Source organism: Eschrichtius robustus, chromosome 13 (genome assembly GCF_028021215.1).
Source record: "Eschrichtius robustus isolate mEscRob2 chromosome 13, mEscRob2.pri, whole genome shotgun sequence".
Classification (NCBI taxonomy): Eukaryota; Metazoa; Chordata; class Mammalia; order Artiodactyla; family Eschrichtiidae; genus Eschrichtius; species Eschrichtius robustus.
In genome coordinates this window covers 80,090,619-80,107,280 of record NC_090836.1, presented here as the reverse complement: position 1 = coordinate 80,107,280, position 16,662 = coordinate 80,090,619, and the positions used below count along the sequence as shown (strand labels likewise).

The 16,662-nt window shown below is 41.9% G+C and overlaps 1 protein-coding gene across 1 annotated transcript in view; it reads right to left on the bottom strand.

Annotated features, from left to right (window-relative positions):
* PLXNC1 (plexin C1) overlaps positions 1 to 16,662 on the bottom strand; it is a 143,997-nt gene that overhangs the window by 63,915 nt on the left and 63,420 nt on the right. Inside the window, exons 7-10 of the mRNA XM_068561923.1 lie at positions 13,934 to 14,021; positions 11,809 to 11,911; positions 11,567 to 11,668; positions 403 to 542 (exon numbers count right to left, since the gene is read on the bottom strand). Of these exons, the coding sequence (XP_068418024.1) occupies positions 403 to 542; positions 11,567 to 11,668; positions 11,809 to 11,911; positions 13,934 to 14,021 (433 nt within the window). The remainder of the gene's footprint in view (positions 1 to 402; positions 543 to 11,566; positions 11,669 to 11,808; positions 11,912 to 13,933; positions 14,022 to 16,662) is intronic.

Sequence of the window (16,662 nt, the reverse complement as noted above, 5' to 3'; positions counted from 1 at the left end):
TGTAATACATCGAAAGTGTGGTCCTGTTTTCCCATAAAATTCCAAAGTGATCAACTATTTTTCTAAGTGGATCATCTTCAAAATGATGTTTGCTACTCAAATCACTTGATTTTGTTCATGAAAACAAAACAAGACCCCAAGAGGCAACATCCTGGAATTATTGTATACTGAGATTTTTGGGGTAACGTGGGACAGATTCTCCCACAATTAACTTTAAACGTGGTGCTTAAATTATTTCACTTACTGAAATTATGTTATATCAAATATGCAGACTAATTGGCTCAAACTGGCACATGGAAATAAATTAACTATATAAAGATTATAATCATAGTGCTATTCCTTTGATGTAAGTTTTAGCTTTCACTACTTTACGAAGAATAAATTACTCATATTTCAACTCACACATCCTTATCACAAGTACTCGTTCCTTTCAGGATCATTGTGATATTCGATGCCTGGGTAAAGTTTGCTCCCGTGACGATCACATTACTTTTCCCTAAGGTTGATATTTTCTGTGGCTCAATGGACTTAATGTAGAAGACCTATTGGAAGGAAAAGATTCAAACACAAGATCAAAGCTAAGAAACGGCACTGTTCGAAAAAATCTGTTTATGTGCTGCAGTTCGAAGAAATCACTGGGAAATTACAACATTTTGCAAACACAAGCAGACAGTGTTTAATGAAATCAATGAATTCAAGGGAGAGGGCTGAAGACTCATGTCTCTCAACATGCGACAGCATGAGGTCAAACCAATTAGTCTTTGTCTCACAAGACAGTTGAAAATACAGTTGAAGAGTCTGACATTCTGTCTGAAGAGTGAGCTATCACTAGAGTCTCAAAAATGCTCGCTGCCTTCCAGCCTCTGCAGGCTCACAACATAGCAAAATGAAGGAAAAGACGAGGAGTCCACTGACTATAAGTCAGCACCAGACTCATCATTAAGTTGGAATAAATGTCATTCCGGATAAATTTAATTCCCAAGAAAGCAGTTCCTAGTTTTTGTTTGTTTCAGTAGGCTATTTGAATCAAGGAGTATAACTGCAGCAAAAAAAAAAATCTCAAGAAATCAACCTAAGTCACCTAATATCAAGTAGTTGCATACCTAAACTACTGGGGCCAACCATTTCCATTCTATGGTTTGCAGATACCATCTTCTCCTTGGTATCCATTACAAGCTTTATCAGGCCTTTCTTTATCAAGAAAGTCTCCCTTGGAATCCCTCATAACTTGGGCCCCATCTCATGTAGATTTATGCACCTTACTTCTCTATTTGCAACGTTTAATCAAATTCCCCTTTTTAAAAAAGCCCTCTATTTGATGGCAAGAATCATTTTCCCTTTCAAAGACAAAACAATCCTGATTTCTTTCACTTTTCTCTACAGATGCCACTGTCTATCTTTCTGATCATTTAGTAGTTGTTTAGTAGACCATTTCCAGCAAGTCTATGTTCTTCTACAATATGGACCAAACAGGACAAGATCCTAAGATTCTAGCCAATATAAAGCTCAGCAGATCTTTAGCATGAGTGAATTTTCATACTCACACTCTTGATATTTGAAAACGACCCCCAGGTCCAGAGATGCTTAATCATGTGAAATTTGGCTTAAGTCATAAACACAGAGTGTATCCACTTAGAGGATAAAGTCTAGGAGGAAGCCACTTAAGGCACTGGGGGAGCTTTAGTCACATCCAGCACCTGCCTACCACCTGCTTCTTCAAGCAGCCCAGGGTCCTTTGCTCCTTTGTATGTATAATGCTCATCACGACGGACTTGCTGCACTGCTGGGGCCGCCCATCCTGCTGAAAGGATGTTTTATCATTCTCTTCCTTGACAAACCCAGGTGCTATATGGTAAAGCAGTCACCATCACGCATTATCACTATGGATCGGTTTTGCAGACTGAGGTAAATTCATCGTTTATGTCATCACAGTAATGATGTAATACGACAGAGAATTGATTTCGGTGGCAGAATTTATTTTAATCACTTTAGTAAAGGACTTGAGCCCCGTATTTATAGAATCACGAAGGGCCCGAAAGGGTCACTTTAATTATACTGTTAGAGTTGACTGCATTTTATGGGGGAAATTATCTGCAAGAGTGGTACTTGGAATGGGGGGGATTAGCCAAGACTTCAAGATAAATCCCTTGCAAATGCCAAGTGTGTGTTGGATAGCAAAAGGCTTACTCTTTGCTCCGACATGATGACAGCTAAGTGAACAGGTATTTGTTAAACACCTACAGGATCCCTAGGACAGCGCTAGGTGTTGTGGAGGACACATAACCTCTGTGTGCACTAGATCAGGGGTGGGCAAACTCCTGGATTTGCCTGGAGCAAATCAAATTCAGTCCATTGCTCGTTCTTGTACAGCCTACGAAAAAAATGTCAAAAGAAGAATAATATTCCATGACATGTGTAAACACATGAAATTCAAATTTCAGTGTCCATAAATAAAGTTTTTTTGGAACAGAGCCACGCCCATCATTTATGCACTGTCTGTCACTGCTTTTGCACTACAACGGCAGAGCTGAGTCTCTGAGACAGAGATCATGTGGTTTGCAAAGCCTAAAATATTAACTGTCTGGCTCTTTGAAGAAAAAAATCTTGCCATCCCCTGCACTAGAGGATCCACTGTCTTCTTAGGGAGGCAAGAGGCTTTATGTTAAACCTCAATGCGGACTCACATTTATATCCAAGTCAGCTATGATTCTCAGGTTTCTTTGAAGATAGCCCTTCTCACTTCTTAGACTGTTGATGTCTGCTCAAGCAAAATCTCAAACATGCCCAGTAAATGTTATTTCTTTGCTCTCATGAGAGGCTAAAGAGAGCCTTATAACTAACCTAAAACAGATTTTCTAAAGGGGATTATATTTTGCTCCTTAAACGGCTCTACAAATACCATCGGAGGACCCGCCAGGTCATCTCATTAACTTTTTAAAAATAAATTTACTTATTTAATTTATTTATGGGCTTCAGTAGTTGTGGCACGTGGGCTCAGTAGTTGTGGCTCGCGGGCTCTAGAGCCCAGGCTCAGTAGTTGTGGCACACGGGCTTAGTTGCTCTGCGGCATGTGGGATCTTCCCGGACCAGGGATCGAACCTGTGTCCCCTGCATTGGCAGGCGGATTCCTACCCACTGCACCACCAGGGAAGCCCCACGCCTCATTAACTTTTTATTTCCCCTTGGGTAGAGACAGCTACTTCAAAAGGATTTGGTTTTAAAACCTTATTGTTTCGAGAAGTTTCCATCGGCTGTCTAGGACGGAATCCAGCCCTGGCCTATCTCATGAAAGCAGATGCTTCTTGTCTGCTTGCGAAGAGGGTCAGATTAATTGTCCTTTGCTTGCTTGGAGAACCTCTTTTAATCTTAAATAGTGCGTTAAAGAGCTACCAAGGGGATCTCATTAAATAAACAGCACAGGTATACAAGGAAAAAAAAAAAGACAGGGTTCCTATATGGCTGTACTACATGGCTACAACAAGTCTTAGAAATAAAACATTTTCTATTTTTACCGATAAATATCCTTTAAAAATCTATTACAGACAAAAGGCCAAGAATGATCTCTCCACACACTCAACATTTTAGATCTATTTCTGTATTTTAATCAAGAATTAATTCACAACCCGAAATGGAGTAGCAGGTCCCATAAGCTGACACATACAAGGGGTTAATTTAAAAACATAATCTAGCTTGATGCAAAGAGATAATTCCTTACAGCCCTACAGTGAAATTCCTCCCTCATCCTATGTCCAAGGATTTCCATTTATCAAATCAAAATACCATTGGCTGTAACCCTTGTCGCCCTGGGTTGCCCAGCAATTAACCTCAGAATAGTCCACTTCCTGTCAGTTACATTTTAAAGGCTTAAGAGTTATTTTTAAACGGCTGCACAATTTAAAATTATTTCATAAAATACTATGAGCTCTGGTTGCTCACAAGTGTAAATCACTCCCTGTTTGGTATAAAAAAGCACATTAGAAACTGGCTAACTAGGTAATTCCAGAATAGCCAGTTATTTTTATTTATTTATTTTTAAAAAACAAACTCATTATAAGACACTGGAAATAGCACAACCACTAAGAACTAGTTATCTTTGGAAAGGTCTAAGAGGATTACTCCTGACAGTAAGAGCACTTTTTGTCAAGTCTGACGTCAACACAATTCAAATTACCATGACATTAATGGAGAAACTACCACGATGATTGAAAAGAATATTGGAAAGAGGTACATTAGGAAGGCTTAGTTTATTAAGACCAAATTGTACTCTCTTAATCTGTTTTTAAAAAGAAAAAATCTGAATATAGCAAAGCTCTCTATAGCCCTGGACCTGAATCAACACTCAGTAAAACATCTCTCAGATTTTCACTTGTGAAATTAGCTCAAACGGGACCAGATAAAAAGTCACATGAATTCAAAACCAGCTGGAAATCTGAAACCAAAGGACATTAGAGAGATGAAAGGTAGCACAACTAATTAAAGGAAAGTGTCCTGTAGGGCCCTACAGGGGTATTTGGTTCAGAATTATTTAACATCTTTATTAATGACCGAAAAGGATGGAAGTAATATATTAATGAAATGTATAAATTGAGAAGAGTGGTAACCAGCAGTGGAGATGGTAAAGTGTAAAAGGAAGTGAGACGTGGAAAGAAAACAGCAAAATACAATCCCGCCAAAGAAAAATGAAAGCGTTAAATAGAACGAAAAGGTTGTGTCCATCCGCTGCTCGGCCCCCAGGTGAATGCACCTTCATGGGGGCCCCTGGGACAGGTCCTTGGGAGACACTGGAATGTAACTTGGTCCCAGGAATTGTCAACAGTTAGAATGCCAACTGAGATGGACCTGGAGACTTCTAAGAAGGTGACAGACCAAGGCCCTGTGCAGAGAGGTTAAGGCTTGCTTCTGTGACCTGGGGGACTTGAAGGCGAGGCTGCCGAGGCCAGTTTATAAAGTAGTTACTCTTGGTCACTGACCTTCCCGAATGGGGCTCCTCAGACCCGGACGGGGTGCCCAGGACTCTGTGACCAGGGAGGGCAGTGTCTCCCCTCTAGCAGAGACCCCACCACTCAAACCCCAGCCCCTTGCTGAGTTTCAACTTCACCGTGAGACACTTGCCGCTCCCCTCTCCTGAAGGCCTCAGTTTCCCATCTGAAGCCTCTTCTGCTCTCCCTGTCTTGGAAAAGATGCCAGCCTTGCCTGGGTCCAACTCCTTCACTCTGACTGTGCCCCAGCCTACCCGCCTCGTCCCAAGGCTTCGATGCTAATGCACTCCCCTGACAGCCTGCCCAGGCCACGGATGGGGCAGGCCGTGTCAGCCTAATGCCAAGAGAAGAAGTCCCTTCCAGACTGACTTCTATCATCAATACCACGTTGAGGTCACACAATGTAGAGCAGTGGTTAAAGCTGTGGGCCCTGGAGTCAGATTGCTTGGGTTCAAATCTCATGTCTATCATTTACTACCTACTGACCCTGTGCAAGCCAACATTTGTCTATCAAATGGGGAAAATAGGTCCACTGTGAGGCTCAAATAAAAAGGCTCTTTGAGCTCAGGATATAGCATAGGCTGCACAAATATGGGTCACCACTACTCAATTTAGCGCATTCTGGCATTCCTGTGCGTAACTTTTTCTGTTGTGCACACTCAGATGCTTCATGAAATGAATCTTACTTCCTTTAAAATATTATAAGTTCTACAACGTAAACTCCACAAGGGCACACACTTTGCCTACCTGCCCAGCACATAGTAGGTATTTAATAAACACTTTTTGAATGAATGAATGAATGAACGAATGAGTGAATAAAGGAGCAATTGGCAGTGAACCCCACGGCACCCAGCACAGTGCTAGGCCCACAGAAGCTACTCAACAAGGTACATAATAAAGTTGATTTCACTTTCAAGGCAAGGACCCTGAAAGAGGTGATTTGGATGGCCTGTGAGAAGTTAAAATGCACATCAAAAGTGATGGAGGAAGAGAAGAGAAGTCACAAGGAAGAGAAAGAATATGAATTCTCCGAGAGCAGGAGGACATGGTTTTGTGTGGTGTATTTCTACCCGGCGGCGATAAGCATAACAGATATTAGAACAACATCATATCACAGATCTCCACAACCTTTCCTTGACAACAGGAAAGGAGAGCAGCCCCCTCTTCTCTCAGCAGGTGGAGGCACCAGATATAAGATTGTTAAGAAAAGGAAGGAAAAGAGGTTAGGGCAGGGTGACAGGGCCAACCGTCTCTGACAGAGACTGGCCCTTACAGCTGAAAACACTTCCCATCCAAAGGGCAAACGTAGATTTTTGAGTTATTTTCCCTGTTCTGGTGACGCTTTTCCTAACGCAGCCCCCTGGTACATGACAATACGTGCCTTTAGGTCACGGTCAAGCGATGGGTCATAGGGTCATGAAACAGTGTGAGGGCAACAGGGCATAACAGGGATTGAGCCAGGAACCCTCTCTCATAAATACCACATCCATGGATGAGCAAATTCATGCATTAAAAAAAATGTCTTGAAGAGCACTAGTACAGTGCTGCCCCAAGGCTCTAGAGATGCAGGCTCCAGGGTCATTTCAATCTTGTTTTGTCCCATAATTTCCTGCATTCTTCTGCTCCAGCCAAATCGAATCACTTAGGGTCTCCCGTAATGGGTACCCTGGAATTTTCTGGTGACCCACTATGCTTTTGCAGTGCTGGCCCCTCTGCTTAGAAGACCCACTCTTCTGTCTCCACGTGTCTCTTCCCTCAACTACTGGCTGAAATGCCATCTTGTGTCAATCAATCCATCCACCAATCAAAGACTTATCCAACCACACTGATGAAGTGCTTTTACCTGCCAGGCACTGGGCTTAAATAATCAGGAATGACTAAGACAAGGCCCCAGGCACAGAGAGGTTCTCTGGGTTTGTATACTGCCTGGTACCTTCCCTAGGTTAATATTTTTTTATCTTGTATTCTTATCTATGTGCTCATGTACATATAAGATTCTTGAGACTGAGGACAAGATATGTGCCCCCCCTCATGGTATCCATGGAGCTCGGTGTAATGGTATCTACTAGATGCTTGATAAACACCTGCAAAGAGAATCAACCCTAGCTCAGCATCAGGAAGCCTAAGACTGTGTCTGTACCATTCACATTTCATGTCCCCATGCCTGGCACATAGGAAGCACTCAATATGTATGTGACGTGGAAGATGCACTGAATGAAAGCCCTCGATGCTTCTCTGCTAGGAATAGAGTGCTCAGTGCTTCATTCAAGGCCAGCATGAGAACCAAACTGGAAACTTGGATTTACACATTCCGCATGATAATGAAAAGACAGCAGTGTCTCACAAAGCATGAGAAATCCCTCCCGTGACAAATACTACTCCACTCCCTATTAACCAAAATTGAGTTTCTCAACTGAGTCATGTATTTAAAGAAAACATTTCAGTATCAACACGATGTCTTTCTCCAATATGATATTGCTTATATGTGGAATCTTAAAAAATGGTACAAATGAACCTATTTCCAAAACAGAAATAGAGTCACAGATGTAGAAAACAAACCTATGGTTACCAATGGGGAAAGCGGGGGGCGGGGGGGGGTGAATTGGGAGATTGGGATTGACATGTACACACGACTATATACTGGGTTGGCCAAAAAGTTCGTTCAGGTTTTGTTTTCTGTAAGATGGTACAGAAAAACCCGAACAAACTTTTTGGCCAGCCCAATATAAAATAAGGACCTTCTGTATAGCACAGGGAGCTCTACTCAATACTCTGTAATGACCTATATGGGAAAAGAATTTTAAAAAGAGTGGATATAAGTATATGTATAACTGATTCACTTTGCTGCACAGCAGAAACTAACACAACATTGTAAATCAACTATACTCCAATAAAAATTAATTAAAAATAAAAGATGTCTTTCTACAAAGGTCATTCACAGAGAAGCACTGAAGACAGGTCTGGGCTTTATTACCAGCCTCCTCCTGCTCCCTTGGTGACCCTAGTTCTTTTAACCACATAGTGTCAAAAGTCAAAAGGTTCAACGTAAGACACAATACAGGAAACCAGGATGCTGTGACCTTATTTTTTCCTTTAAAATAAAAATGTAAAAAGTCATTGTCTGAACCACGACTTAGCGATAGAAAGGAAGACACTATTGATGCATAAAAGAACTGGATAGGGCTTCCCTGACGGCGCAGTGGTTAAGAATCCGCCTGCCAGTGCAGAGGACACGGGTTCAAGCCCTGGTCAGGGAAGATCCCACATGCCACAGAGCAACTAAGCCCGTGCGCCACAACTACTGAGCCTGCGCTGTAGAGCCCGTGAGCCACAACTACTGAGCCCGCGAGCCACAACTACCGAAGCCCGCGTGCCTAGAGCCCGTGCTCCGGCAACAAGAGAAGCCACCGCAATGAGAAGCCCGCGCACCGCAACGAAGAGTAGCCCCCGCTCGCCACAACAGAAAAAGTCCACGCACAGCAACGAAGACCCAACACAGCCAAAAATAAAATAAATAAATTAAAAAAAAAAGAAAAGAACTGGATGAATTTCCAGAGAATTATGTTGAGTTAAAAAGGCCAATCCCCAAAGGGCACCTCTGGATGATACCATTTGTATAAAGTCCTTGACATGATAAAATTATAGAAATTGAGAATAGATTAGTGGTAGCCAGGGGTCAGAAATAGAGAGTGGGAGGGAGGAAGTGGGTGTGACTATAGACAGGCAACGTGGGGGAGACTTGAGGTGACAAGGGCTGTTCTGTATCTTGACTGTTGTCACTGTCAATATCCTGGTTGTGATATTGTGCTATTGTTTTGCAAGATGTTAGTATTGGGGGAAACTGGGTAAAAGATATATGAGATCCCTCTGTATTATTTTCTCACAACTACATGTGAATCTACAATTACCTCAAAATAAATTATTTTTCTTCCAAAACAATCATGAAAAAGAAGAACAAAGTTGAAGGACTCACACTTTCTGATTTCAAAACTTATTACAAAACAGTGTCTTATTACAAAATAGAACAGACATATAGACCAATGGAATAGGATATATAGCATAGAAATAAACTGTTGCATATATAGTCAAATGATTTTTGATAAGGGTGCCAAGAATATTTAATGGGGGAAAGGACAGTTTTTTTCAACAAACGGTCTTGGGAAAACTGGATATCCACACAGAAATGAAGTTGGATCTTTACCTTACACCATATACGAAAATTAACTCAGAATGGATCAAAGACCTAAATATAAGGATTAAAACTATAGAACTCTTAGAATAAGAGCTTTATGACATTGGATTTGGCAATGATTTCTTGGATATGACACCCAAAGCACAGGCAAGAAAATAAAAAAATAGATAAACTGCACTTCAACAAAATTAAAAACCTCTCTGCATCAAAGGATACAATCAACAGAGTGAAAAGGCAGCTTACAGAATAGGAGAAAATATTTGCAAATCATATATCTGATATGAGGTTGATATCTAAAATATATAAAGACCTCCTACAATTCAACAACAAAAAAACCTGATTATAAAATGGACAAAACGCTTGAATAGACATTTCTCCATAGAAGGCACACAAATGGCCAATAAGCACACGAAAAGAGTCTCAATATCACTAATCAGTAGGGAAATGCAAATCAAAACCACAACAGAATACCACCTTATACCCATTTAAGACGGATACTATAAAAAAACGAAAACAGCAAAGTGCTGGCAAGAATGTGGAACGCTCATACGCTGTTGGTGGGAATGTAAAATGGCAGAGCGATAAGGAAAACAGAATGGTGTTCCTCAAAAAATTAAAAATAGTATTACCATATGATCCAGCAACTCCACTTCTGGGTACCTACCCAAAAGAACTGAAACAGGGTCTTGAAGAGGTGTTTGTACACACCTGTTTATAGCAGCACGAGTTACAACAGCCAAAAGCTGGATGCGACTCAAGTGTCCATCAATGGATGACTGGATAAACAAATGTAATATATACAAACAACGGAACATTATTCAGCCTTAAAGGACATTCTGACCCATGCTACAATATGGATGAACCTTGAAGACATTATGTTAAGTGAAATAAGCCAGTCACAAAAAAGACAAATCCTGTTTGATTCCACTTATCTGAGGTACCTAGAGTAGTCAAATTCAGAGACAGAAAGTAGAATGGTAGCTGCCAGGGGCTGGGAGAAGAGAAAGTGAGAAGTTATTGTTTAATGGGTACAAGGTTTCAGTTTTGCAAGATGGAACATGTTCTGAAGATGGATGGTGGTGATGGTTGCTCAACAATGTGAATACTTAACTCTACTGAACTGTACACTTAAATGTGGTAAATTTTATGTTATGTGTATTTTACCAAAATTTTTAAAAAACAACTGAAACAACAACAAAAGAGAAGTTTAATTTTTTTTTTCCTCCCTCCTCCCCTAATTTTTTTTTTTTTAAAAAAAGCCACTGCCTTTTTGATTCAAACACCTGTCACTATGCCTTAGTTTCATAAACCAATGGGAAGAGAAATGTGGCTCATCACTTAATAAAACCTCAAAGACTTTAGAAGTCTGAAGATATTGGCACACCAAGCTTTTCTAATGCCTTTAATTAACTTCATAATCCATTTTGATTCACATTCCCTTTGCTTGTTACTAAATTCACCTAAAGTTACTCTTAACTTTTTGGTAGTGATTAAAAACGTGCTACTTATTTATATTGGCAGTTGACCTTAAGTAGCAGCAAATGGATACGTCAAAGCCACAGATTAGCCAAGAAATAGAAAACTGAGCCCTTAAGAACAAAACACGTTACTGTTTTTAATTTGTCTGCTCCCACTAGACCCAAGGTTAATGAGAACAAGAACTTGTCCTTTTTTGTTTTTCACCACATAGTAGATGCTCAATTAACTTCCATCAAATGAATGAAGTCAGCATTTGCGTACTAAATGCATCGACCCAGAAATGTTTACATGGTCATGTTCTCTCTTTTCAAACATGTCTGTCAGTTGAGCTTGGTGATTTACTGTGAAGAAAATAAGAGGAATTTCCAAAGAAATTTCATGGAAAGTATTTTTCCATGAAAATCTGTTTTGAAAAGTGAAGAGAAATGTATATTTGTTACATAGACACAACTCTTTGTTTTGACACTATTGACTACTGGTTAGATCATCTCTGCAAAGAAAAATAATCCAAAGAGATTCGTTTATATATTTTGCATAGACACGCCTAGCCCTCACATACCCCGCCCCCCCCCAAAGTGCAATCATAACATGTGGTTAAACATTGAAATCCCCTCAGTGCTGTGTGCTCTATACTTCCTTCTAACTCTCCCTGAGAGCCACGAAGTCAGATTTAAAATTTTACTTTTACCGGGCTTTCATTTTTCATAATTACAGATTTTTAATTTCTTTTATGTGAGTGTGCAGCTTCTGATGTATTGAGCCAATTAAATGCAACTTGGTTAAAAACCAAAGGTAAAAAGGGAATTTGGGTAGAAAGTAAAATAGGGAATTTTTAAAAGGAACCCAAAGTAGCAGGAGATGTTATTGCCATTCAAAGGGGGATTTTCCCATTATCGATATGAAAACAGGGGCTGACCTGCAAGCCCTGGGTGGTTCTGTTACTTGTCTTCTCCTTGAATCTTCCTCCTCCTGCTGTCTTGGGTGGGGCCCATTTCTCAAAAGCCACTGGACAGAGGTCCTGAAATGAAGAATATCCCTTCAACATCCGAACGGGTGGAAATTCAAAGTTTGAAATAAAGGCAAAAGACAGGCTGGGGCTAGGTGGTCACAAATATTTATTTTTGGTTAAACCCTGTAATACTGAAAATGTCACCTTACCTGGTTCCTCTTGTAATCAGAAGGGTCACAAGCTGTGAAGGGATGGATACATTTTCTCTCATTTTTACACCAAGCACAGCCAGTTCCAATACATACTGGGCATCTGGCAACACAGAAAACCAACTTAATTCCCGCATTTTTAGGAAAACGTTCATATCCTAGAATTTCCCTCTGTGATGCTGCATGCGAGCATTCAAAAGAAGAAAAAAAATCCCTGGATAGACTGTGATGCACCCAGGGGAGAGAGGACAGTCCTTTGGGGCTGGGGATATAGTACTGACTTTATGCCCTGCTCTGGGCAGCCCTCGGGGCTGATGGACCATCATTACACTTGCTGGGGGGTTGCCATGGAAACCTGAAGCTGGGGTCACCTGGTATGTCAGTAGATAACAGGAACCCACTGAATCTGTTTCTGAATCCAGTTCTGCTATTTGTCTACCTTCAGGTAAGTTTCCCTCTGGAGACTGATCTCCCCCAGCCCCCCATAAACCCACCCTTACTCACTGGAGCAGAAACACTGCCAAATGCCTGGAAGACGGGAAACTAAAAGTGCTACCTGGCGAGCAGAGAAAACAGGGTGCCAGTGTTTGCTTTGTAATCAAATTAAGGGAGAACTGTGTCTACTAATCAAATAACCATGCATGGATAACAGCGGAAGACTTGAAAAGCACTTAATAGGATAATCAGTGTTAAAGCAAGAACAATAAAAATGGAAATCGAGGTGGGTTTGAAAACGTAGCCAAAGGAGGCAAAAGGAAGCCTCAGCCCGGGGACAGTGAGAGGACTAGATCAGGAAGAGGGGACACATGTGCATTTCATGTATTCTTCCAGAAATGCCAAGGCATCCTGAGACTCTGACCTACAGAAATTGCAGTTTCGGTGGGAGAAGAAAGCACAGACTCACCTAAGGGTTCACCCGCCACCGAAGTGCGCTAGAAGCAGGTTTGTGACTTGCACTCCTACCGCTACCCCTCAAGTGCGATGACTTTACTAAGTGCTTTTTGAAGGGGAAGTAGGTACCCAAGGAAAGGGTACTCCCCCTCTGGGGAGCTGTGGGTCTGAGGTCTCGTTCTTAATTACCTAGCTGTGGACCTGGGGCATGGCACTTCCTCTCACCAGGTCTTACAAGTGTGGGTGCAGGAGCTGTGTTCTGTTTAAACTCTCCTTGAGCTACACAGGTCTATTTAACTCTCCCCCTTTTTCTTTTTTCCCCCCATTTTCACGGACTTCTGAGGCTCTCTGTATCAAGTTTGGTGTTTTTCCTCCCTGAATTCATTCTGTTTGTTAGAAATCACTGAATTCAATCCCTCTTTCAAAGTGCCGCGGTGGTAAAGGTGAAGTCCAGCGGCTCCTGTTCATATAGCTGTAGGGTAGCCTCCCAACTCAGCTTCGAGCTCGAATGCCTTTACCCTGAAAAAACTATGGTTCCCAGACCAGACCCAAAGAAATCCACGTTTGGTACTCACACAGTTGGTCAAGCAAACCACTGAAAGAGCTACAGAATCACTAATAACACAGCTTCCCATTGTTTCCATGGGAACATCCATCCCATCTTACAGCTGGAAAACCAGGAATCTGGGAGACATATTTCCTCTGTCTTCTGTCTGTTTTAGAAGCAAGGAGTGAGGTGTGGTCCTAACTCAGGGGGGTACGTAGCTCAACAGGGCCAAACGCGGTACAAAAACGTGGGTCACAATTAACATGTTCTTTTGATGACAGAGACTTCCTCTTGTGCTTCTCCTTGACTGTGACTTCCCCTTATCTCATGCTCAGACTCTCTTCCTTGACTCAAATTCCCAAAGCCATTCTGATGAGGGGAGAACCTAGCAGCACCCCTTCGCCTAATACTTCAAGGCCACCTCTTGGTTGGAGGAATGTATTTCCCTGTGGGTAAAATACACCCAAGCACAGCTGTTTGCCTCTTCACTGCTCCTCCTCACTTGGCAGGGCTTGAACAAGTCAGCTTATTAGCTCAGGGGCTCTCCTGGCTCCCGTTAGGCCATGCTCCAAAAGGCACCTTGGAAAGTTCTCCTCCACAAAAGAGGCCTTTAGGAAATCGAAGAGTAAAGCAAATAAATACATTAAAACCAATGAGAGAATATTCACATTTTAAATAAAATCTTACTCTCTTAATGATGAGCAGTTGGTAAAGTTGAATCTTCTTGACACACTCCAGGAACTGAAGGAGAACGTCACGTTGACAACTAAAACATCTGGAGCAAAGGGGGAAAAGAAGTCATTGACGGTGGAGCCCTGCTATCATCAAGCAAAGCTGTAAATGCAAAAAATAAATTTTTTTTTAAAACATTTATTTATTTCTTTGGCTGCGCCAGGTCTCAGTTGCCAGCACTCAGGATCTTTGTTGAGGCATGCAGGATCTTTTTATAGTTGCGGCGTGTGGGATCTAGTTCCCCGACCAGGGATCAAACCCGGGCCCCCCACATTGGGAGCGCAGAGTCCCAGCCACTGGACCACCAGGGAAGTCCCCAAAAAATAAATATTTTTTGCCTCCTCCACAAAGAGGGTGGGGTGTGCCAGCTGTTCGCTAACATTTCAATCAGTACGTGGCTCCTTCCCGGGGGGCCATTCACGTCAGGCAGCCGAAGCGCACAGCACAAGCCTCCAAACAGACCCGGGCCCACCTCGCGTTCCAGGCCTCCCATGGATAATCACTAAGAAAAAGCCATTTCACAGCCCATTTACAGCTCATACTCTCCCTGGGATCACTATCTCAGCTTGTAATTGGCCACAGCATAAGAATAAAACAAGTCACCGAGCAAGAACTGCCTAGAACATGATAACCAGAATGTTAGAGAAGAAATTCTGCACCTTCAGAAAAATCCACACAACGGATAACAAACTCCAAAGTGTGGTTCCCATGGGCTGGGACCCATGATCTTCTTGGAGTCAACTGTTGCCAAATCTATGATGAAGGTTGTCTTATTTGCTTTTGAAAACCTACCCATGGGTTAGAAAACCCCCAAAGAATAAAGTAATAAGATAAAAACTCTGCTAAATCAGCATGAGAGAAATGGCATATTTCCTGTACCTCTTTAACTTACATACTCTACCCTAGGTGATCCCTAAATCTGGTTGTGTATCAGAATCACTTGAGAAATTGATGAAAATATAGATTCCAGGGCCACACTCCTAGATATTCTGACTCAGCAGGGCTGGGGGATGTCCGGAATCTGTGTCTGTAATCTCCCCATGTACTGACTGTGTATAGCCAGGTTTGGGTGCGGTAGCCTGGAGCAGTGCCTTTCAAATCCTATTGTGGCCAGGGACCAGTGCTACTCTGTGATATTTTCATTGTCACCCATTTTGGTATTAATATCTTCTTCCTTTTATGAATTAACGGGGAGAGCAGATGATGCTTTTAAAATGAAAAGTCTTTCCTTGACAAATTAAGAAGTTGGCCTAACTTTGTTGGCACCCCTAATTTTTCAACTGAAATATTATTAGTATGTGATTCCAAAAGCCTGAGAACCCTTACTTTAAGGGGCTTCTCTTTAGCAGGAACATTCATTCTGAAAGCCAGGATGCCATATAAAATTCTGCTCACATAAAGTGGGTATATGTGAAATGATAATCCTCTGTTCCAAAGACAAGAAGGTTTGGAGGGCTGGCGTGACCTCTCAGCAAGAGCATTTGAACAGACACTTGATAATTGTTAGTAGCATGAACATATGGGCAGTAAGCACTGAGGGACTCCCAGTGAAAATACATATCAATGGAATCAACAAGTGTCCAGTGACGGAGACTAGCAAGAGTCATACTTTCCTGAGTATCAACTGTGCACAAAATACTACTGGGAAATATCACAAGGAAACGAATATATATGATCTCTGCTCTGGAAGCATTCGCAGTTATTCTAGAAGAGATAAAATAACTTAGGTGAAAAAGCACAGTGACAGTATAGTCAAGGAAACACCCTCTGAGTGGTTCAAGTTCCATGCAGCACCTGGGTACCAAGATTGGGGTGCAGGTGGGGAACCCAGAGGGTACTGGAACAATCGGGATGATTAGAGCAGAATCTGTCAAGGCTATACAGAAGAGGTGACTTTTCAAAGCAGAAGGGAGACAGGATTTGGTGAAAGAGGCAAAGCCACTACAGGCCACAGAGAAAGGTTTGGCAATGGCCACTGGCTGGCTGAATGCAAGAGGCGGGAAGTGGGTTTTTGTTTGCCTGCTCAGAATATGGAAGGCATCCAGAGAAAAGGGCAGACAAAGGGTTGGGTTCAGTTGACAGAGGCTGTAAAAACAATCAACTACACTGTAAATCAACTATATTTCAATTTTTAAAAAAAGATTTAAAAATTTTTAAAAAAGCAATCAACTAGCTTTCCAAGGTGATCTCAAATACTTCCGAAGCTTATGTTACAGGTGAGCAAGACCTGCATTTTAATAACCCACGAACTTGACTCTACTTCTTCCTGACCCAGAGGGACTCATGAATCCTCAGTCTGTCCATTGTATTAACTCCTAACCATCCTTTGAATCCACCCACTTTGCTCCACCCTTACCTGTCTTCAACAGTTTCAGCTCTCAGTCCCCTCACCCGGTCACTGCCACAGCTTCCCCTCTCTCTGACCTTTCAGAACTCAGCCCTCCCCTCCTCCTGCCCCATTCTCCACCTGTGGCCATTCATTCAACAGAAATTTATTGATCATCAATGGCTACTTTGTGCCAGACACTTTGTACCTTCTTTGGTACCCATTTTCTATCATTCCGCTTTCAACCTTATTTGCCTTGGCCATACAGAAGCTCTTTTGGCTCCTCAGACAAAGCTTTTTCTCTCCTTTTGGCCATCACACTAGTTGGTCTCTGACTGCATTACTCTTCCCCTTCTTC